Raw genomic sequence first — 25173 nt, 5'->3', positions numbered from 1 at the left:
CCCTACGGCAAAGCCAAGACAGCCAGGGCAGATGTATGGTGAAACATGCGCCATGCACTTCCCGCTTTCCTTAAACTGACCATCTGCCCATTAGCTCCCACGGGATTTTAATGACGTGACAAAGTCCTTGTAGTTATCAAATAGTGCTAAGAGTGCACCAAGAAACTATGGGTCAGCTGGCAAGGGGAAAATGAGGGAAGCATATGACTGATATCAATAACCTTAACATAGAGGCCTGTATATGGAAACCAATACAAAGTTTTTTGTTTCTATTCATACCTTACAAGGAGTCTCTGAAAAGGCATATCAATACAATAAAAATAGGATTCCTGATTTTTCTCATTTAATAAGTCAACAATTTTTCATAAACTCATTGAAGTTCCAAATATTTCTGTCCAGCCAGAAGAGAAGTAGCGCATGCCTCAATATTTCTTGGTTTCTGGAACTATTCTGGAACTATGTGGAATCTGCTCTAGATAATTTAAATTTACAGTTAACATATACAAATAATAACAAAGATGTTTTCAAAGATGCCTGTAATGAAAACAATCTCAAACTCAAACAGGTACAATATACTCAATCGAGCTTCCAGATTCTAATTCTAGTTAGGAATATACTTACAGGAGAGATAAAATGTGTAAGACAAAAAAATATAGATTTTTAGAACAATAGACTAGTGAAAACAAATTCACATTTTTGTTCTTTGGAGTTTCAATTAAGTATTAACAAAAATGTGTAAAGCTGAAAAATCAAACAAGGATGAAGATTTTTCAATTAATCTCCCAACCTAATCAAAACAGAATATAAGACAGCATTTGGAAGAAATCAGATTCAACCCAAAAGTACAGAAAAAAAACGAGGTTAAAGCTAAGACAGCACAAGAATCTGCAGAAAGCAGAAGGACGGCTTGTTCACCTACATCCTGACCGATACAGAAGGATCAGCTGCAAAGATTGAACATAACTTGGTTGAAGGTGATCATGAAATGATCCAGTGTCAGAACTTCACAGAAGGAAGAAAGAGCATCAAAGCAGACACAATGGACTAGGAAGAAAGTTTCCATAAAAACAGAATGCTGATAGCTATATTCCTGGAGTGGGTCATGGGAAAACAAGTTTGAGGTAGAAGGAGTTAATGGTAGCTAGCAGTTACTTAAAGAAACAGTACTAATCATACATACAATATCCACCAGAACGAGAAGGTAAAGTCAAGACTCGGCTAAAGAAAGAGCTCTTCACTGACACACAAGATGGAAATACACAGAAAGGAGAATACAGTAGGGAGTCTAGAGAAAGAAAGTATAAATTGAATAACAAAAGACAGAATTAGAAAAGCAAAGGTATAAAATGAGACAGACCTGCCAAGAAATGTCAAGAGGTAAAAAAATATTCCACAAGTACATTAGTAGTACAAACTAAAACAAAGAAAACAGTGTTGATCTTCTGTTTAACAGAAGAAAGTCTATTTACAGACAGTTCAAGAAGGCCAGAAACTTCTGATTTCTTTTTAATCAATGTTTATTAGAAAGATCAGTGGCAGCGAGATGGTCAATATCCCAAGTAGTAGAGTGACAGAAGTAAAATCTCAACCTTGAAAAAAAAACCCAAAACCATAAATTAGCTGTTTTCAGATTGGCTTTTTAGAATTTAATGCAGAAAACCTGAAGAGCTTGAACAAACTTATAGAGGGCTGCATCCATCTCAAAACCATCAGCAGCCACCCTTGGTGTCTAAGGAAGGCAACTGAAGACAGAAATATGGAAAAGGAGAAGCTGAAAAAATACAGATGCCAGCTTAATGTCTTCCTAAAAAATGTCCATTTGTAAGCACCTGGAAAAGAACAGGGAGATGAGTCACATGTGATGTATATTAACCAAGAACAGATCATGCCACACTGATCTAATTTCTTTTAATGATCGAGTAGCAACATTGATAGATTAGACAAGAATCAGTACATTTTTTAAACCTTTACTAAGGCTTTAGCACTTTCTCATCAGATATTCTCTTCTGCAACAGGCAGATTAAATTCTTACAAAATAGATGCAAAGTCAGTTGGAAAAGTGCATTTTGAAAGCAATTACCAGTGAAGCAAAGTCAAACTGGCACTCATACCAGTGGTCTGTTCGAAGCAGCATTCAAGAATATATCACATCTGATAATATTAAATATTAACACGGGAAGAAGCAGGATACATCTTTATTGATTCTGCAGGAGACATCAGGATGGGAGGCATTGCACATACATTGCAGAATAAGTTTATAACATGAAACAGTTGTAATATTGGTCTAAAAAAATAATGCTTTTATGCAACAGAGTGATGACTGAACATTTCAGTACATTTCTGAAGCAGGTGGAATCAGCTAAATAAAGACAGGATAGGGAACAAGTGTCTTCAGAAAATGAAAAAATGTTTATAATGTTTTAAATATTTAAATATTAAACACAGCTGAACAATCGATGCCGTAATTATGTGAAAGCAGCAAATACTGTATTGGAATGTAGTAATATATTAGATACATAATGGTGTTCTGCTTTAGTCAGCCTAGGTAAGACCTAATATAAAGCACTGTGTCTCATTTTCCCACTTTACTCCAGAAGCATCTAAACCAGCTGAACAGAATTTAGGGGAAAGTAGCAAGAAAAATCAGAAAGCACAACATAAATAATCAAAGTTGAACTAAGGAAAAGCATATCTTAGCAGAGGTGTGACTAAAAAAAGTCTTCAGATTTGAAAGGCCTTTGAAACTGAGAAAGAAGTGGCCTCATGATGAGTGGACTCATCATGCAGAGATCAGGAAATAATTTAAACTGCTGTTAAAAAGATTCAGTTTATGCATTGCTGAAGCTTTCCTCAGTGTGGACAGTGAATACTGGCAGATTGCCAGAGAGGTCTGGTTCCTCCATCTTTGGGAGGATACACAAGGAATCTGTCAGGAATGACACTGCTATAGCATGCATGTGGCTTGGGGATGAACTCAATGCTTTCCTGAAGTAGTTTTTAGCCTCACCCCATGGTACTGAGCAATTTTTGAGAACACCTTTAAAAGTCTAAAACGAGTTCAGCCACAGGGCGGTGCTTAAAGAGGAGATCAGTAATAGAACCTGGGGCAGAGAGCCTGAGACAGTCATTCCTCCTGTGGGACAATGCCATCATCATCCAAAAGACATGCCCAGCAAAGAGTCCCCAGAGTCGCAGCCTTTCAAAGAGGCTGTAGTGAGCTCTGGCTGCACTAGTGATTACCTGAAATGCAATCAATGGAAACACAGGGCTTGGACTGAGTTTGCTATAGAAAGGCAAGACATATTTCAAAGGCAAAGAAATGTAACAACAATTAGTTAATAGGTGATACAGGGTTCCAGAAAAAACTTCCCACCTGAAAAAAAATGCATTCTGTAAAGGACAGTCACAGCTTGGCTAAAGACCAAGAATTGTTTTGTGAGTCTTTACAATCCCGGGTCTTTCATTATGGATTGCTTAAAAAGCACTTTAAAAAAATATAGAGATTAAAGAGAGTGTTTAATTGACTTCTTAACACATCCTGGTATCTTTGAAGAATTAATGAGACTAAAGTACATACATGTGGCACAGAGGTCCTTGATGATCTCATTTTTCAGGACTTCTGAATAAGGGAGAAGTTATCAGAAAGAGTTCAGATAAGCAAGCCAATTACAAGAGTTCACAAACTATTGTTCATCTCCTGGCCACAGGAGTGACAAGTCTACCTGATCTTAGTTTTCCTTCAGTGTGAGATAAAACAACACAGCAACACCACACACTCAAACAGTTTGCTATCACCTGGTAGGGCAGGAGGTCGTATGGGTGTGAAGGGTGGAGAAGGGAAAGCTGCTGGTGTTGGTAGGGGAAAGCAGAAAATCATTATGAGAAACTGTGGTAAAAAGGCTTTTAGCACTAACACTGACAAACTCCTTATCTGTACATTCATGGATTCACATTTGAGCCATTCAAACAAAAAAGCCAATCACAAAATTCCCTATTTAAATTGGGGTGAAGCAGAGAAAGTAATAATTTTAGCCTCCATTCCTTTCAAGATTCAAATATTTATGCATGAGAGCAATACCACAGATTTAAATAGGACTATTCATGTGTATAATTTTATGCACACATTTAATCTGTGGAGAAATAGGCCTTAGATTTCAAACTACAGGGCAAGGCCTATCTGTATTTTGGTGTTTCTTACATCACTGAGCAATATGAAGACAAATAAATAATAAAATGAACAACAGTAATAGTGACCTACCGTGAGATCTGTACTTGTCAGCTTATTTGAATCTGCTAAATAAAATCCAAGAACATCTCTTACAAAAATAGATTTTTCTATTCCCCTTGTTAAATAGCTGTAAAGGGATGTTTCTGAGCCTTTACATATGAATGAATGCTTTAGATCTATGGCAATTAGGATCTATAAAATCAAGTGATGAAGGGGACTTAATTTACTACTCTCAAACGCAAATGTAGGATTGCAAAAAAACTAAGATGAAATAAAATAAAAGCCAATGAATCACTTTTTTTTTTTTTTTTCACATGACCTCAGTGTAGCTCATCTCTGAACAGGGAACAAGTTTGGTATTGATTGGAGTTAACCACAGCATGTTACCAGGGTGATCAGATAAACCTGTGCACTACTGTAGATCCCTTTATTTTCAACTGGGGAACTGAAAAGAATTGCAAGTGACATCTGTTTTCCTGCTGGCTGGCAGGGGGATCCAGAACAAACAAAGGACAAAAGCCACACACACTGAAAGGTGTCAGCAGCAACAGCCACATCACTAAGAGGTCTGTTTGTTTAACATCCTCAGTATTTACCACTATTGGTGATTTAAGGCCTAATCCAAATCCCACTGAAATCACTAGGAAATCCCTAATTGATTCAATGAATTTTGAGCCAGGCCCTTAGCATCAGATTCTCCTAAACGTATTTCAGAGCTCTTACTGGTTCCAAATGACTCCTGATGACTTCTGATGATGGACATTTTTGACTGACATTTTTGAATATCTTTGTATACATCTCCCAAAAGACTTCTAGTGCCCTATCTTGTTCATGTGGGAAGAAATAAAATATACAAAAAAACCACATTCCCACAATATTGGCAAAATCATAGCCAGTCAATAGGATACAGCTGACAACTACCTGGAGTCCCCACTGCCCTCCCACACACCGTCTCCCACTTCTACTCACACCATTCTTTCTCAAGCTTTATGTAATGTCATCTATTTGTGCTGCTTCAGACCAAAGGCACAGATTAGAGTTCCAAAGATGGTGTAGTACAGTCCATTACTCTTTTCCCAATACAGGCCATTATTTCCAGCACTACAGAATAACTATGTAACAGGGATAAAGCAGAGCCTACAGTGTCACAGCTTTTGGAATGCATTTTCAGCTGGAAAGCAGTCTTGGATAGAGTATCTTGAAGTTAACTCCATTGGTCCTATTTCCAGCTGCAGTGTAAGAGTGTCTATGCAGACTGCAACAACCTCTTCTAGGATATTACAGGGAAAACAATACACATATTGAATGCAGATTGCTGAACATGAGAGAAATGGCTGACCAAAGATGTCATCACAAAAAGGTCCTTTGGATCACATTTTTGTCAAAATTTGAAGGAAAATGTAATCAATATTGTAGGAATTCCCCTGAGATTAGCTGACAGCAGGTGCTAATAACATCAAGGTTGCAGGCCAATCTCCATACGGGCCACTCACTTTGCTGGGACTTTATTATCCTTGTGGGTCACTTCCAACACAGAATATTCCATGCTCTGTGACTATATTAACCTATACAAGATCTCTGGAGCAGCCCAATATTAAACAAATATGCTGATGTACTGACCAGTGCTTCTCACCAGAAAACAATATATGTGAACACCTCTAACCCCCGAGGGTCCATGGTTCATAAGAAAGCTTGGCACACACTCCCTGCTGTGGGGACTTTTGATGGTTGGGACATGGTACCAGCAATGAGCTCTGGGTCCCACCCAGACAGTCACATTTAATCACAGAGCCAATCAAAGAAGATTCTGAGTTGGAAGGGACTCACAAGGATCATCAAGTCCAACCCTTAGATGAATGGCCCATACATGGAGATTCACCACACCACTTCAGAAGACAAAAAAAGTGGAAATAGAAATGCAATCATCACTCCTATCATGCTATAAACAATTATTATATATAACAATTATTATATATAACAATTATCTCCCCACAAACATATGCATGCACCTGGAAGAACCAGCTTGTGCTACAAGACAGTACTGGCAGCCAAAAAGCAAAGTACCTGCTCACATCTCCTAACTGGAAAAGTCCAAAACTGACAATGACTGACCTCATACCAGGTCTGTAGCGGAATAAGCAATCAACAAATACCTGGCAACTAACAAAGGACAAATTACCCAAGATCACTTGTTTTAAAAGGACCAGTCTAGACAGTGTCAAATTCTCCTACCAAAGGATGTTCAAGCCACCCATGCTTACAGCAGATAACTATTCTAGTTTCTCAACAAACATCTGTAAACAGCAAAATGGGGAGAATGACGAGGTATGCATGGATGAACACACAATCACAGGATGTTTGCAAAATTAGGGAAGAAAATAATCAAATTTTAAAAATCTACTGAGTTTCCTAAAGCTATAGCACCTGTAAGGTAAAAACCCATAATCTAGCTACAAACTATCGAAACCAAGCAAAATAGCCTAGTAGAACTTGTCAGGGGCAGTGGTTAAAGACAGCCCAGTTTTATTCTGGTTTGTTTGACTGCATGACCTTACACAAATCACCTAATCACAGTGTGTTTCATTTTCCCCTTTTTGGAGAGAGGAATAATAATAATTTCTATCTTTGTAAAATGCTTTGAATACTGTCAGCAAATGGGCTACTATCAAAATATTCAGAGTAATGATGACTGGTTTAAAATCTATCTTCTTTAAATGTAATACAATGTGAAGACTATGCTGTATTTTAAAATACATTCTAAAATTGCTTTTCTTTAGTAATCTACATTTTTTAATAGCATAAACAGGAAAATGTGTTCTTTAAATTCTCAAATATTCAGTGTAGCAAATTTATTTTAGAAAGTTAAATTGAATTCACATTATTAACACTTCTACAATGTTTCCTTGACAAACTATAAATGTCCCTCCTTTTAACACAAAATGATTCAGCCATTACCAAAAATGACACTTTACTGTGAATGTCAAAGGGAAAAAGAATACTGAAACAGACTATGACCAATGCACAAAGCCCCCCAAAACATGGCTAATGATGTCTTATTTTCCTGTCATTTTTCTACTTCCCCACTACAATGAAACAGCTGCTATAACTACACTGCCTGCATTGAATAAAATGTCAGAAAATGCGAACTCTGCTGTGAGCATTCCCAGTATTCTGATAGAAGTGTGACTACAGTTATCATAACGAGTTTCGAGCCAGGGTTTCTCTGCTCCTGCATTTCTTTAACCTATGAAAGAATGAAACTTTTTTTTTTGTCTCTCATGCAAACTACTGTTTTCTTAGTATTCATGGCTTCAAAAGCATTACCTGAAATTACTTATTTCTTTAGAAACAAGCTATAATGACAAAGACTTTAAAAGTACAATAAATATTAGGCAGCAACATTACTGGTTTTTAAGGCCTGTCTCTCACGCATGCTCTAGGCACACAGCATCTATTCAAAAGAAAAACTGAAGGGATGGTAAAGATTAACGAGCTTCTGGAGGAGCTAACACACTTATTTCTGATACCTTTTTAACAAGCATCTCCTACCTTCAAGACTCCCAGAAGGTACTCTGTCAAGAAAACAGGACTGGATGGCTCTCCTGGGTTTCAATTACATCCAGATGCCAGAAGTGCCTTCTGAGGATGAGGCAGTGAAATTTTAGATTAATTGATTTCATTTCAAACATAAGGGCACCAAAACCTGGATGGAGTGTGAATTATGTGTGAAAATGTGAGCCTGTTAAAATTAGTGGTAAAATTCTTGACTTCAGTGTAGTCAAAACACTACCCAAGTGAGGCAAGAGGACCACCGCCTATTGGGTGACAGCAATTTATGTATTGCGTGATCCCCACTAGTCATTGCACCTCTGAGTGTTTCAACCTCTCCATGGTAAAATGGGGACAACAGTGTCTAGTCACAACTCCAACAAATGATGAGAATAAGCAACTGAAAACACTGCTGAATGCTGCAACTGGAATCCTCGAAGTCTAGTGTCCACAAATTCATGCTGGGAACTTTACAATGATTTTTAACACAGAAAGAAGGAGTCATCAAAGTGAGACAGGGCTAGAGGACATTGAAGGTTACCTCCTGAATTCCTTGGGGAGGTCAGCAACAAGGTAAAGCGTTTGGCAAGTGGGCAAGAGAAGTTAATTTAAACCTGTTTTATGCTTCTCCTGGTGATTTCATGTTCCTGATTCTCCAAGTTCAGGACAGTGCATTGTGTGAAAGTATATGAAATGAAGAAACATTGAAGGAGTGCAGCACATGAGCCTCAGAGTCCAGCTTCTCTGCCTGCTCCTCTTTCTTCTTCCTGTCATCTTTTTCAGAAATCATTTTTTGCTAAAAATGAAACTGAGAAGGAATAACCTAACAATATCCAGTGCAACACCTTCTGGTGTCCTACTTCTCACGATTTTTTTATTGATCTATATTATGTATTCCATCTCCATGGAACATATTTCCTAAAAAGGTAAATGGTTGTTTCTGTAGTATATGAAAATAAACAGAGGAAAGAAATCCCAAACTGTTGACTTGATCAGAACACATTTTACAAAAACCACATTCTTTTTCAGCCAAGTACTTCTCTACTTCAGTGGTTTTAAGTCTTCTGTCATAAACATAAAAAAACCTCAAGCACTGGTTTAATTTACATATTTGTGTGTCACTGGAAAAGACATGCATTCTGCTCTTGACAAATATCCACAAAACAAGCTTCTTATCTTCCTTAAAACTTCTATTTCCCTTGATGTCTACAAAAAGCTTGTCACAGTGGTGGGTGTTGATGTGCTGAACCATGCTACCTACCCTATCTCATCCAAGTTTCTGAGGCTGCGTGGGATAAGGGATTTTCTTTTCATCTTACGGTAAAATGCAATTGTGGTCTCACAGATTTAACTGGCATGAAATGGAACCATAACTGCTGTATTAGTTAATCAGTTCATTCAGTGTTCTTTAGATAGAGTGTCAGTAACAGTATTGATTAAAAACATGCAAAGGCATTTGGAATCAAATTATTGATCTGACCAAGACAGATCAATATGCTCTGTTTTTCACATTAATTCCATAATGCATTGGGAATAATCAGTAAATAAAATAAAAATGTTGATTTAATGTGCATCTGTATGAATAGTAGATATTCTCAAATAGCAACAGAATAATACTTTTAATTCCAATTACAACAAAATGTTATTTTAATTGGAAAATAGTAAATATTTCATATTTGCAAATTTGCTTCTTCTCTCTTTATAACTTTCTACAGAGTTTGTTGCTGCCTAACTTGCTACTATATAAACCAGGCCTGTTCACATTTTTTTCTTATTTTGAATTTAGCTCATCTTCCCTGACTAACCAGTAAGGGACAGACATTTCTAAACATACTCTTAGATGCTTGTTGCTAAATGAATATTTATTACAACTTGAGATAAAAACTGGGTCTGCAGTTGAGATAAAAAAACAGAACACTGCAGTAATTAACCCAAGATAGGTATGGAGAAGTGAAATTACTCTACCTGACATTTTTTCCCAGCTAACAACATCTTTTTACATCCCAATTCACCATAACAAGTTCCTGAAAGAGATGACCTCTTTTTACCTCTCTCAGTTTGTAGCCTAAGCTGTGTAAATTCTGCAACGCCTGGCTTTTAGGGATATAACCTGCCCCATCCTTGTGAAATGGAAGAGTACATATTGTATATATTTTGTAATTTATCCCCCTTTTCCCATTTCTCGTCAATGTTGACATTGATTTTCGTATTACTGCTTCAAGTATTGTTTTGTCCAGCAGAAATTCTGTCCCTGCTGCCACTTACCCCCTTTCCAAATATAATCTCAAATTTTTATTTGGTTTAATTGACTCTTTAGTGACTCTTAGTGCGTTGTGCAAAGGATAACAACTGTTGCACTGCATTAAGCAAATCACGGTGCGAAAATGCTGTTCCAGAGAAATTTACTTACTGTAATCCAAATCAGTTTGCCTAGAAATACTGAATGTACATAAGAGTATCTCCAGCTAACTTGTGTTTACAAAACTCTGGGATTTCTGTAATAACATAAGAATCTTCAGCTTCTCTGTGACAGCTGGATAGGAGATTGTCTTGGGGAAAGGAAAAAGCATCCTGCCCTAAGAAACTTCTGGTATATTGAAGGCCAATACTGCAGATTGTCCAGTGTCTGTATTGCCACAAGGTCACTTTTCAGGCACAAATCCAGGTTCTCTACCCCAAAACACACAGCAGAAAAGCAGAAAACAAAAAAGACAGCATTTCAAGAACACTGAAGCAATAGAATAGAGTAAGTACCATTCAGGACTTCTGACAAGGTAGCCCCTGGTTTCCTCTCCCCAGTTTGGACCAGTAAAGCAGGAAGACAGGAGAGCTATTCTATTGCACAGGCCCAGGACTGCTGTGGCAGTGGCTATATATTTACACCACAAGGAATGCCAGAAACCTTACTGTTACAGTTTTGCCAACACAGGTTTTCCAACATTGTCCTGGAATTCACAGCAGCTAACACCGACACTGAACAGAATCTCAACTGAATCAGGGGAAACAAAAGGGAAGGGGGGATGTCAGGTTCCTTTATCTTGTGGATCCCTACAGTTTTGTCAGTCAAGATAAGGGACCTTGTTCAATCAGTGACATTTCTCAGGTTTGCTTCTCAGTGTCATTTGGAAGAGCAGCCTGCAGACTACAAGTTGAAAATCCCTAATCTAGACTAGCTCTTCACACAAGACTATTCAAGAGAAAGTAGGGAGAGGGGAGCAAATATTTGCCTGTCTCTGTATGTACTACAGGAATACATTATACAAATCTGTATTTAAACACAGGAGACTGAAATCACAGAGGTTCCTTTGTAATTTAGCAGTGAAGTGCAAGAGAGCTGCAAGCTGGCCTGACAAAGCAATTCCCTGCCAATTCTCCCTCTGCTTCCTGTGCAGCTGTTGTAGGCAGAAATGCCAACTCTGGGGTAGGAGAGAGTGTCAGTCCATAGCTGTCAGACCCAGCAGAGCTTTGTGCTGAGGTCAGACATCTACAGCTGCAGACAGATCACAGCAGGCTCAAACCCAGGCCCTATTCTGTAGCTTGTACTGGCTATGGCCAGGAATCTCATTTTCATCCTAAACTGAAGAAAGTTAAGCCCAGAAAAAGGCTTATTTCATAACAGTTCTGCTCCCTTAACACAAGGCAAGCAGGAGCATCAGTGTTATGGAAAAGAGGGCACACACAGCTGGGTGTTGACAGAAGAGACATGGAAGAGGGTACACAGAAGAGGAAAAGCCCTGCAACCCTGGTGCAGGTCACTGGAAGCTGCTGTGGAAGGGCAGCCACAGAGCCATGGCTCTTCCTGGGCCCAAATGTGCTTTGGTCTGGGAGCCAGTGATCCCACCATCTTCCTACTGCACAGCCACCCTCTCCTACCTCTGCTACTGGAGTCACTGCTCAGGAGGCTCCAAGGTGGGCTGGGTCAGAAAATTAGTTTGAGAGAAAAGTAACCACCTGAGATATTCCAAAAAAGGCTACAAATAAAGAATGGCATGAGAAAAGGTGTTTCTTTAGGTTCCTCAGATTCTTAAATTTGAAGTCAGTTACTATAATGAGTGAGGATGGACAAAACAGTACTGGAGGCTTATGAAGACATAATTCTCTTGCTAAACTACTGGCTTTTTCTCCATCCAGTTCATATTTAAGGTTATTAAACAAATTGGTTATATATATAATTTCATTTACTGAGATGAAAACAAGCGTGTCTGAGTAATCCTAATTAAAAGCAGTGTAACAACCTGTATTGGAAATAAGCTGGGGTTTTTAAAATTTTATTTTGGTGCCTAAATTAAGTATTTTTAAAATTTCTCTACTATTCAACTCAGCTACATGGATTTGTATTTCCTCACTAACTGCTATCTTTAATTTTAAGACAGCTGCATCACTGATGATAAAGCACGCAAAGATCAAACACGCTCACAGTCTTGTGCTAAGCCCTCTTTCCAAAGGAAATTCACAAAAAGAATAAATAATGAAAGTCATAAATCATAAATAACTCAACAGCAGTTTCTCCTTAACCATGATGGGTGCTAAGAGGCCCAATTACATTTTCAGCTCTGCTGTAGAGATCTGACATTTTTGCCTCTGCAATTCTACTTGGAATGGCTCTAAATAAGCCCCATGAACTGGACACTTGTGGTGCTATTTGTGTGCAGCCAGCACAACAGGCTTCAGCTCTTGACTAGCTAACACAAGAAAAAGAACAAAAACACCGGACAGCTTTTTCCCACTATTTATTAATCTCTCAAATTTTTGTCATCCATACACAAGCAAAAAAAGATGTTGCTAAATGATCAGATCAGACACATTGATTACTTCCTAGTGGCTCAGAACTATAATTGACTTTGTGGAATACCAATTTCCAGCATGCATTGCAGGACAGGCAGTCAAAATGCTCTGTGAGAGATGATATGAGTGACTAGAAAGAATCTGATTTTAAGATCCCTGATCCAATTTTTCTGCCAAACTTGAGAAAATAATTACAAGATTCAAAAAAATTCCTTTTGCTGTTTCAAATATAAGTGCCAAATGTGTTACTTGTATACGCTTGACTTGTCTGAAGACGTGAACCTTGAAAGGGACTATCTTTTTTCTCAGTATAATTACCCACTCTTCCTGCCTTTCAACTGCAAGACATAAATGGAGCATATGTGCATGTTTTTTAGGGGATGGGACAGATTCTCAAAGAAAACACAGTCAAGAAGCAAGAGTCATCAAATGTGACTCCACAATACATATTATCAGACTGCCCTTGCCAACACTGGCAGTGAAGGTAGTAGGATGTGTCCTCAGACAAGTGGAACTGAGAGTGGTGCTCCTGTGGAAAGATGGTCTACCACTTATTTCACAATACTGAGTACTTTACAAATTTTAGTATTTTCTAGGAATTTCTCTTATTTTCTCAATTTTTTTAGGTTATTTATGTAAACTGCAATAGCAACACTCATTCAGCTAGGCAAGAGAAGTCTGAAAGGAAAAATATCTGTTTAGCCAAACTGCCTTCCCTTGGGGTGCTACCCCAAGCACCTCCATGACCCTTTTGTGAGGTTAGTCAGATGGGTTAGTACTTGATTACACTGATACACTGAAAGAGGTCAGCAGTGTGAGCTAGATCCCCTCCAAAATACAATTTTAACAAAGAAATATGTATCACTTATTTTTGCATATTTCTATTGATTTCTGAACTTCTTCCTTCCACTTTCAGTGTCTTTTAGGATTATCACACCAAGGACTGATCACAATAAGGTCCTGTAAGAAAACTCATTAGAAACATATGAACAACCATGAATCTCACGCCTTATGATGTTTAAAGTACACCAGCATCTTTCTGTCTGACAGTCACTCTATTTTTTCTCACTGAAAGCTCTTTGTCAAAGAGGACTCCACACCTGCTTTGCATCAAAACACCCAAAGCAAACAAGAATTTTAAGGCTTTAGAATGCACACAAGCTGCAATAAAGTCTGAATTAAAATAAGAATAAAAATGAAAGGCAACATAAGTGGAGAGCATCAAAATAACAATGGTAACACTTTAAGAGGACTCTTCATTCAAAAAATACTGTGGTGATCACATATCTTAATATTCAGATCTAAAAGTAATGAAACTAAAAACTCATACAGGTTAGCTTTAGCATTTACTCGATTATTTTGCTGGTACCAGATGAAGTAGATGAAAAACATAAAGGGGATTTTTCAATCTGTAAACTCACAAACTCAATCCATGTGTTTTTCAAGTATTACTTCGTGCACAAGGGGGAGCTCCTGCAACTCTATATCACAATAAAAACCTGAAGACAATATAGGGAACATAATGGAAATATGGCATGAAAGATTTCAGAAAAGAATTATGTATTCTTCACCCAATAGCAAGAACTACTGTATGAATTTGCACAACTTAATCTGCTTCTGTCTTCCGTGTTAGCATGGATACCTCAGTACAAAATACTTTTCCCCTTACAGGATGTATGCTTTCAATGAAAAAGGAGCAAACTTATGTGCGTTTTAAACAATCACCAAGGTGAAGCTGTACAAAAAGAAAGGCAGCATGGTTTTTGAAGTAAGACGTTGTTTTAATGTAGTGTGTCACAGCAAAAATATATGAGAGCAGGTGGCCAAAGTCTGTGCCACAACAAACACAGATATTTTATTAACACAGCCACTTTATTAACACTGCTCTGTCAGCCCCCATTCTTGAAATACTCTGCTTTTGAGCACTTCATTTTTTAGCCTTCCTTTCAAGCAGAATTTGGTGTGGCATCTTACAGACGTGGGGGTTCTTTCAGCAAACTGCAATATGGAGATTCTATCATGGAAAAGAATGTAAGACATCATCTTGGATCATTAGCAGAGCAGGATTAGAATTATTTTACTATCTACTACTAGAATAAATAACTTACAAATCAGAAATTTCTCTTTCTGTGCATCAGTTCTATGCTTTCAGGCATCCACAGTTTGCATAGGAGTTTAAGAGATCTGCTGATAGCAGAAAAGAGCATTCAGCATCACAGCCCAGAAGAGAGTGGAGATTTGTGCTCTCAGCTGGGCTATTCTTAACTACATTTATTCCTTTGTCTCCACAACTCTTTCCTCCAGTACCCTCTTCTTTCAAACTATCGTATATCTCCAGAGCAGATGGGCTATTTCTTGTTCCTACTCAGGTACCACTACAGGGTCTGTAAGAACAGGGGAGACAACTCTGGCTTTCAATCAGTGTCCGGCTTTTTAACAGTCAAAATATTGCCCTACCTAGCAACTGAAGGAAGCCCTTGAGAGAAACCCCACATGGTTAAGCATTGAGACGGGGAAGCCCAAGCAACTCAGCAGCAAAGACAAACAGCATGGGAATTCTGCACATAAAATGCCCACAGCCTGAGTGCACAAGTTTGCAGTGAAACTGCACCAAGCCTCTGATCAGCCAGTTTCAATTGACATTTTTCAATGTTTGACAATACAGTTATTTTCTAGGGGCTCACAAAGGTACTCCTTACTGAACGAGGAAGCCCCAAAAGCCAAGCTTCTAGTCCAAAGGACAGGATTCCCAGTGGATAACTGGAAAAAGCTATTTAGTATGTGCTATGTATTTTCCTCCAGCTTAATGTCAGACAGGTTTGATCCATTTCAATTTAAAAATCAGCCAGGAGCATACTCTCAGCATGGTGAATTCAGTGTAAACAGTGAAAAAGTGGCCAAATTGTAAGAAGAGTGTCCTGCAGTGGGAAGCATCGTGCAGCCCTGCTGCCATCTCTGCTGGTAATATATGGAACCAGGATCACTAACTATTCTGTCTGCATGCTGGAACCCGACCTCCCCCGCGTTCTAAGTACTCTTCTGTATCTTTTCCAAAAACGTATTGGAAATTATTATTGATTTTGTAATTTTGTCTTTAGGGTTACATTCATCTCACATATGCAACTCTACCCCATGGGAATTTTCAAAAACTAGAGAGAGAGCACAGTGTATAGATATTGGTCTGTCCTAGTTAAAAAGACTGACACTCTGTCATTTTCCCTTATGTAAGGCAGCATTAAATTGACTTTGTTTCCATTCCCCAAAATATAATTGGGGACAATAATATACTCCCTCTCAGTATTTTATGCTCAATTTAACTGCTATATTGCATTAAATGATGTGCAATAATGTAACCCCAAATGCAAATGAACTCATATCTGGTAAAAATAATCTCTTTGTTGCTTTCTCCTAATAGACATTTTTTTTTTTTTTTGCAGATTTTAATGAACTAGAAAAACCAAACATCCCCATATGGTGAGAAAATTCCAAAGCATGTATTAAAAGAAAAATCTTATGTCACTCATCAAAAACTAATAGATGTAACACCAAAAAAAAAATTAAGCTATGAAGATGAAACTCAAATAATTAGCAATTATGGAAAAACATCTAATAGAGTACTTTTAAAAGACTCACCACAGGCTAAAAGTGAAAAACATGCATTTTGTATTTCCAGAGTGGAATACATTAAATTTAATCTGAAGCAAATTATTTACAGTTACAAACTTCCCTGGAAAATTAAAACAACACATACACACCTTGAAATAAATGCATCAAGATCTTCAGAACTACTGAAGACATTATCTCTTTCTGCCTAAGAGTAAAGTCATCTTACCATATGAAAGATTTGAGGAACTTTCTCTGGATCTCAGAAGGTTCCTCACTCAGTCTTTTTCTGGACACTACAGAGTAGTCCGTGGGCCTCACTAAGCTGTATTTGCTGTCTGCTTCACAGGTATCATTCTGGCCTTCTAAAGCAGTCTAAAGATGTCTTGGAAACATTTCTCTTTCCCTGGATGAATGCCCTTCCATGATGCATTAGCATTTTTGGATGCTAATTAGCTAGATTTTAGGAGTCATGCATCATCCTAAAAATAAGCAAAATATGTAAAATCTAGAAATATAGCAATGTTTTCCGGTATCTTGAATTTTTGCTTTGAAAAGCTGGCAACAACTCTGGGAATTTGGCCCTGGAGTTCCTCTAACTCCATGATGGTTCACCAGACTGCACGGCATGAAGGGCGACAGACATTTTGTGTAAGCACTGTAACAGTTGCACAGTTTAAAACTGCAGGAATGAGGTTTGCGTGCAGTAAACAAAATACTTGGGTATTTATCTCTGCTGCATTTACCTTTCACTGAACATAATTAAAAGGAGCTGCAGTCATATGGACAAAACAAATAACTAGAATTCTTTTATTTCTATATAGAAATGAACCATTTCTGTGCTGTGTATCTTCTTCTGCCACATTTGCCATGGGACTGGCACCTCCAGATGAAACAAGGTGATGAGTATTTGTCATGTATTTACTCAGCTTCTCTCCAGAGAAATGTGTACAGTGTGGGAGGAAGAAGGATGTCTGTTTTATACACAGCTTGGAAAGGAAGATAATATGGTTTGCAAAGGACTTTGTTCTTGTAAAAGTCACTGAGCAGTTTGAGCCTGCCCTAGCCAAGTTCTGTCTCCTACCCAAGAAATTATTTTCTGCAGGAAGAGTCCCGTTGTGCTAGAAAAGCCCAGCTATTGGCAAAGGTATTAATCATTAAATTTTGCTCAGTTTCTAAAATACTTTGTACCTGAGAGTGTTTACCACCCTTAGCTGGGCATCATTTCCCATTACTGGGGGATATTACCTTCTAGGGGAGATAGACGCTTTTACCTTTTTACCTTTACTGTTACTTCTATCTGCTTCAAAAAACACAAAAACATCTTTTAGTTTGAATTCTGCACCTGGTGCTCTCCTTGAGAAATCAAACAAGACCCCTGACCTGACTTAACTGCAAGTGTACCACTGAAATGCCAATAACCTAAAGAAGCATTTAGACATAATTCATAACTGTGACGTAAAATTCTTACAAAATCCAAGGTGCTAAGTATCTAAGAACAATTAACTCAGTGCATGGAAAAGTATTTATGTCCCTACAGGGCAAGGCTGTGTCCAGATGTAGTATAGCTAGTGAAGAAGGCTCGAGGAAAAGGAACCGCGTACTGTTACATGTATACATTAAATAAAACCTAAATGTGACAATTAAAAAAGGCCACTACCCTTAAGGAAGCAAGACAGACAGACAGGGAGAGGTGGAAGTAGTTATTTTTGCATTAAGGAAACACACTAAAATATTCCTTGTCTTCATCTGCTGGCGAGAGATGCTTTTTGTGCAACAAAAATACCTTTAACCTTCTAAAGACGCTTCACACAAATGCATCTAATTAAACTCCAGTGTCCAGAAAAAAGGCATCCGAGCATCTGTTTATTACTGTAACTTTTCTACTCCTGCCATTCAGAAATTCTAGAAGCAATCAATCTTTACAGCAACACCTGACACTATTTCTTCCCACTATCTTTCTACATATATACTCTATCGCACTATTGAAACTGCCACAGAAACATTCATGAGTTCTTTCATGTGCATCCTCATCTGGAGAGGCTGAAGGCACAGAACTATTTTACAAAGGGAAACTGGGATGTAAAACTGCTCTCTGAACACAGGAGAAAATTCACCCTGAGCAAAGGGCCAGAACAATGCAACAGTTCAGACTCAGGTAAGCCTTAAAATAGGATTTATAATGAATTTTATGATCCACTGGCTATACACTGGTCTTGTCATAGTGCTGCTTTTCCTCCTTATCCTCAGCACTTTTCCAACAAAGACCAAGCAACCAAGATGGTAACACAAACTTCTGTAGCAGTACACTTCATAATAATCCTGAACCAGCTGCTTTCTTCTGTTAATTGATACAATGTCTAAGGCATTCTTACAATTGTATACTGTACTCAAATGCATCAACCACATGCTTTGCATTTGCACTCAGTGATTTTCAATTGAATGCTGAATACTTTCACATTTTTCATAACCAAATTCCTCCCACTCCAGAAAAAAAAAAAGGGCAAAGCGATCTGTGATTTACCTTATTACAATTTTTAGAAACTTGGCAAAGAGCACTGCTTGACATACTGTCTTTATCTGGCATTCCTAAAAAAAGAATACAGAAAATAAATACATACTGTACATTCTTTGAGTGACAGTGAAAATATTTATCAGTAGAATGGGGAATTTGAGGGTTCAATAATTTGATAGCATACATATTAATCTGTGATTTTTAAAGAGTAAAACATTTATTCGGAAAAAAGTTTCCTCTAGTGAACACAAAGAAGACAAAAAGCTAACTTGGGTCAATATTTTAAACAGCTTGCTAAGCACAGTACTTTTTCAAAACTTAATATCTGAAGCATGTATACAGGAGTTATTTGTATTTTTCATTTATCATTATCTGTGTCTCAGTACCTGGCAGTCAAGTGTGACACTGAATTTGCACTTATCAGCGTTGCTATGCTATGCTATACTACTATCCTGCAAAGAAAACAGATTGAACACCTAACATAGGAGACAAAACTTGCAGATGAAATTGTCAGCCATCAGATATTGTCCTGCTTGGCACTGAGATAATCCCTGGCAAATAAATAAAAGTGCTTTGATTTACGTAAGTGACTAATTCCAAAGGCTGCCCTTGGATTCATGTCTACAGTGCTACCCCACAGCTTGACAGGTTCTCACGAGGCAGAGACATACACAAAATTATTTAGTATGTAACAAAGGTTAGAGAGCAGCATGTTTACTGCAAGCACAAGCACTAACCTAGATTGTCCAGCAAGTTGTGTAGCCCATCCTAACTAAAAAAATTGAGGCAGTTTTTTATATTTATTTTACTAGCAGGACTCATGGCCATGTTCCATGGGTCATGTAACACAAGTAGTAATATGCTACATGACATCATCCAGTATGTTTTAATCAACAGGCCTGGGTCATAATGCACATTTTTGTACAGCTCTGTGTACACTTGTGTACAGCTGGGAAGGCAGCTGGGCCTTCCAAAGTGTCTTCTACTACATGCAGTATTAATGCAGTTGTAACACCAACCTGAATTAAATTTTTAAGATTCAATACCCAAACCCAGATAGACTCCATCTTCCCCCTTCTTTCCTTTTCTCATTTGCTTGCCCACCACCTAATATCTAACTTCTCATACTTACTGTCATTGTTGGAGCCAGTTTCCATAACACCATAAGGAGGAGTGAGAAGGCCAGACATATACTGTCGATATTTCTGAAAGAAAGCGATGGCACATTCAGTCAGATTCAGATGTACAAAGCCATTCAAGGGAATATGTGCTATTTACAGTTGTGTGTCTCCTGCCTTGTGCTTCTCATGCACACATGAGATATGAGACAATCAAATATGTCTTTACTCTTAACACGACAAGGCCTGCTTTCTTGACTGGAGCACACACTGCTTTTATTTCATCCAAAGCTGTGATAAACCAGTTCCCTCTTTCATCCTCCCCAAAGCATGACTTTCAGGGTTCTAATAAATCAATATTTTACTTAGCTGTGTGATTTCCCATAAAGATTGTTTTAAAGCTCATTTGAAATTACACTACTCATCTGAATCCAAGCTAGAAATCTACTTTATTCTAGGAATGGAGATGAGCTAAGGATTCATAAAAATCATGTACAACAACTGTTCTGGTGTCAGATTTGAAATATACAGGATGTAGTGAAAACTCTAAACATTTAAATCCAAGACACTAAGTTTGGTATTCAGAAACTTCAAGGCTATGAAACACACAGACCAAACACCTCATATTACGTATATCCTCATTCAAAATCTGTATTAGCAGATAAAACTTTGTAACTGTAAAAATAACATCCCTTATACCACTATAAGCTACATAATTGTAACTGATGTCAGCAACTGGTATTTTTCTTCAGTGAATGCTGATGACATGATCAGTAAGGTTCAAAGCTCTGTCTAAGGCTTAAGAAACTCACAGAAGCTACAAAAATAACACCAAAGGAAAAAAAAAAGTCCTTTTATCAAATACAAATCATTCTATGGATAAGAAACACATTTTTGTTTCCAATCACACTACATTACTGTCATGATTAAGGATAAACAATTATCATTCCCTTCTGGAACTGTCAGAAACCAAGCTTGTGCAATAGAGATTCAGATGTTCAGTGTAAATAAAATTTGTCTTGCAGTCCTTTGGGGGTGCAGTGAGCTCAAAGTGAACAACCAACCAGCTGAAATTCATGCAGGTTTCAACTAAGCACACATAGTAATTGAGACAGTGCAATTTTAGTGCAATAGTGCAATTTTAATTTAAAAGTTTTATCCTTTGCTCTATGGACTTGTTTGGATATATTCACTTTTAAAATGTTGCCTGCTGAATTTTAACAATGCTTGACTTAGCCTTCATACATTTATTTTTCTTGGAAATGGAAACAAAAATATCATCAATTCTAGCACTAAAGACTGAATGTCTTGCATTCTAAATAATAACAAAAGCTACAAAGATTACATTAATCTTAATAATCCAATCCTATTTTTAGACAAGCTATTACATCCTAAAGCTTAGTAACATATTATTTAAATCTCACCCATAATCCAGCTGAATACTCGTAGAAACAAATCTATGCTATATCCCTGGTCAGTCACACAAAACAAATTCTATTTCATTTGAGGATAAAACTCTCCTGTTTTCTTACTCAAACCATTCACTTTCCCATATTCTACATCCAGTCCCATGCCTGGAACTCAATCAGAGGAAGAACATAAGAAAGAATTATTTTCTCAATTCAACTAGTAAATCACACATATAGACCAAGGGAGAAAGTAACTTTCATTGGTCAAACGGAAAAAACAAAAAAACATGAGTGTGTCCCCTTATATTCAAACAGCAGATAAATGTTTTGTTCCACATTCTACTGACTTTGGTGTCAAAACGTGATTTTTAGATGGAAAATTGGAATGTTTCATTTGGGACATGATAAAAACAAATTGTATAGGTTGTTTTTCTCTTCTTCTTGATCATCATTCAGCTGATACTCATTTCTTTGTTCTGTTTTTTTCCAAAATAGCATTTTCCCAGAAATACATTACTAGTCCACATCTAAGCCACTTCTATAAGGAACTTAAACTGTGGGAAGAATAATTCTTTTCTTTCCTATACCAAATCCACAGCCATCATACACTGCATGGCATTTTTTTTCTGATTAATTCCCTAATATTTTTCCTGATTATTCTTCTCATGAGACAAAACATAGAACACAGCATACAATTTCCAAAAGATATGAGGGCCCATCTTCAGAAAAAGCCTAGAGATAGGGTAAGCCAGAATTAGATACATAACTTTAGAGAAGGCACCTAATCCCATTCAGGCACACCTCATGCTCAGGACACCAAGGTTCACCAGGAACAAAAGCACAGACCCCGAGAGATAAGGTAGGATTTCAGTATCGCTCCCAAGGATGTCCACTCTGTCACCTTCTGCGTGAGGTCCCACCCTGCCCTGGCATCAGCCCACTTATGAGTCTGATACAGCAAACCCTGTGAGCAGTGCTGCCTGTGAAGGAGTTCAAGCAGAATCATCAGAAGAGGAATTAATTCAAGGCATGCCCTCAGAAAGCTCGGTTGTTCATACTCCTCCAGGGCACCTCTGCATAAATGAAACTTTCTTCTATACTGGGTATCTCTGGAGGGAGGGCTGATACAACTGCCTACACATGGTCTCTCATGAGGATATCTCAGTGGGTGTGGGCTGACATAAAAGGTATAATTTATGCCTAAACTTGTGCCACCTCATCAGCCAAATTAAATGGCAAGGGAAACTTATTTCAAGGAGTCAGGGAAACACTGTTTGCTGGGAAACCTAAGAATGTGAAGACAGACCTAAGTAATTGCATAAAGATTTGCCAGTATCAGATGGAATAATAAAGTTCCAGGCATGAGATCACTGAAAGCTGAGATAATGAGACCTATCTTGTTACCATACTGTCTGTAAATGAAAATAAAATTCTGTAAGTTAAATTATATTCATAGGTGGCGTTTAAAATTATCTTGAAGATTAATAGACTAGATACTTACAAGAGGCTTTTGAAAATGTATTCCACAGGTGGTATAAAGTCTGGGAAAGACTTTCCTTATGAAAGACAGCAACAATTATCAAATCATCATATGCTTGTTTATTACCAGAAGTCTTCAAGTTTCATAAATCCAACATGACAGCTGTTTTTAAAGCTACATTCAATGACCTATTCACTCTGTCTTCAGATTTCTACCAATTTATAAACTCTATCATGCAACAGCTTAAATAACAGACAATTCCTACATCTAATCTGACAGCATAAGTAATAAAGACAGCATTTTTTTCCAGTTGCTGACTGCCTCGTACCCATGCAGTGGTGGAAATTAACACATTTTGACCTTTTCAGCAACTGCTATGGCCTAAAGCAAAGAAGTCTGCTGACAAGAAACAGTTGGGGAGAGGAGAAAAGGAAGAAACAGAATCACACACTTGCCCTACTGGGAAGGTGCTGTAAGGGAATGGTTTCTAAGGCCACTCGTCAGGTTTTTCAGTGTGTTTCTTTGCATGCTCAAATTAAGGCTTTATTTGTAGTTAGCTGCAGTTTGTCTCATAGGCTTTCACGACTACAATAGATTTTCTTCAACTGTGAACATAATTAGATATATTTTTATATGCTAATGTTTAGAAAGGCAATTACTATAATTTTGATCCAAGCTATCTCCGAATTCCTGAAAAAAAATGCTTCTAGCATTCACAAGGTATATAAAATATGTCTTTGGTCTTTGTGGTTAGTCCCTTCTCTTCTGCTGCAAGTAGTGAATGTTTACAAACATTCCAGAATACGTCAAGTAGTGCAAAGAACATAGATGAGCCTTTGTTGTCCATATTCACTGTGTGAAAATCCCAGCAGTCTAACAAGAAAGACCCAGGACTGGTGAAGGGAAGAGCCCCTGGGTATAAAGATTTGAACACAGGTTCTACACCAAATACCCACCAAGGGCAGCAGTTCTGCAGTTGGCCAGTAAGGGCTGTGCGATAAGGTTTGTAACACTAGGGACTCAGGCTTCTGATGTTTCCCCATGCCATGGTGAATCTACAGATTCTAGCAGTCTGTGCCCAGATACTAGGAATTAAGTGTCTTGTAACACTGGAGACAGTCTTGTAGACCTCAAAAGGAACTTGGTTCAATACATGATCTTTATTTTTTCCTTCTTTTTCTCCTCTATTCACAATCTCAATCATAGGGTCGTTTCCCACCATTTCTGCTGCCTCCTTTTCTGCCTACCCCTAACTAGCAACAGAGAAGCAAAGCCTGCCTAACTTGCAAACTTGGGAGTAACACAAAATAATTAATTTCAGGTATAAAAGTCCTAAGCCAAACATCAGGGTGACCTTTCCACACATTTTTCAAAACCTTGTGTAATTATTTCATCAGATGGTCTTATTTTGACTATTGCCTGAGTTTTGCAATACTCCTGTACTAGCTGTCAATACTTCTGCAAAGGTTTCTCTTGGGGAACATATGCTGTAGCTTGGCAATGTAAGCCAGCTTCTCTATTTTCTTTTCACAATAAATAATTGATCACTGATGCTCTCAGTACAACTCTGTTCTTCCTCTAAGTTGGCAGTGAACCACCTCCCTTGTGAGCATTACTCACAAGGGCGCGCCACTCCCATGGTGCACTGTTTCTTCTCTTTTCTCTAGAACAATGAGGAGCCCCTGAAAGAAAGAGCCCATGAAGATTTTTGGATCCTCTTTTCACTCATCAAATCAAATAGAGATTGCTGTCTCAAAATCTTTAGATCTCATACTCTGGTCTTCACTGAACCAATGGGTAAAATCTCAGCTCATCTGCCTGCTATCTGTTTGTGTTATCCAACAAAATGTGCCTAATGTTCTTACAGATTTTCACCAAAAAACCACCCCAGACAGATTATCACACTGATAGTTGTTTTTTAACCCAATCTTGTTACAAAGGGAAAAACAAACAGCACCCTTGCTTTTGCCCAATAGTATGTGCTGAGACCCCCTGCAGACTTGACTGTCTTCTTAGTATGTTTAAAAATTACCAAGCGTATTTCTTCTAAGAAAGCTCAATCAGAAAATTTCCATATATTTCAGGTCACTTAACTGGATATCACAAATAGGACCTAACTATGGCTGTTTAATACTAGATAAAAAATCACTGTTTGAAGCTGGTGCTTCACTCTAGAACACCAAGTATCCTGCCTATTGCTAAACATCTGCCTTTGAAATGAACAGAATATAAACATTTGCTGTCACTGACAGTATAGGTAAGAGAACAGAACTGAGGTATTTCTTAAGGAAAGTATACAGATGTATCAGAAAAACGTAATGCTATAACAGCAAAAACATATTTTGTGGAAAAATAGAAAACAAGCCAAGTGAAGCTCTCACCACAACTTACTGAACAGTAACAGACTGTTTGGTATACATCAGTCTATCGAGTCATTAAAATGTGATGGACAAGGCCTGAAATAGCAGAAGTGAAGCATTATTTAG

The 25173-nt window shown here is 37.8% G+C and overlaps 1 protein-coding gene across 2 annotated transcripts in view; it reads right to left on the bottom strand.

Moving 5' to 3' along the window:
• The window catches only part of RAPGEF4 (Rap guanine nucleotide exchange factor 4), a 147144-nt gene that overhangs the window by 56219 nt on the left and 65752 nt on the right, over positions 1 to 25173 (bottom strand). For both annotated transcript variants that reach the window (XM_058840359.1, XM_058840360.1), the window contains 2 exons: positions 19813 to 19885; positions 18690 to 18754 (listed from right to left, as the gene is read on the bottom strand). In XM_058840359.1, coding sequence (XP_058696342.1) covers positions 18690 to 18754; positions 19813 to 19885 — 138 coding nt within the window. The remainder of the gene's footprint in view (positions 1 to 18689; positions 18755 to 19812; positions 19886 to 25173) is intronic.

Source organism: Poecile atricapillus, chromosome 5 (genome assembly GCF_030490865.1).
Source record: "Poecile atricapillus isolate bPoeAtr1 chromosome 5, bPoeAtr1.hap1, whole genome shotgun sequence".
Classification (NCBI taxonomy): Eukaryota; Metazoa; Chordata; class Aves; order Passeriformes; family Paridae; genus Poecile; species Poecile atricapillus.
This window is presented reverse-complemented; position numbering and strand designations above follow the sequence as displayed.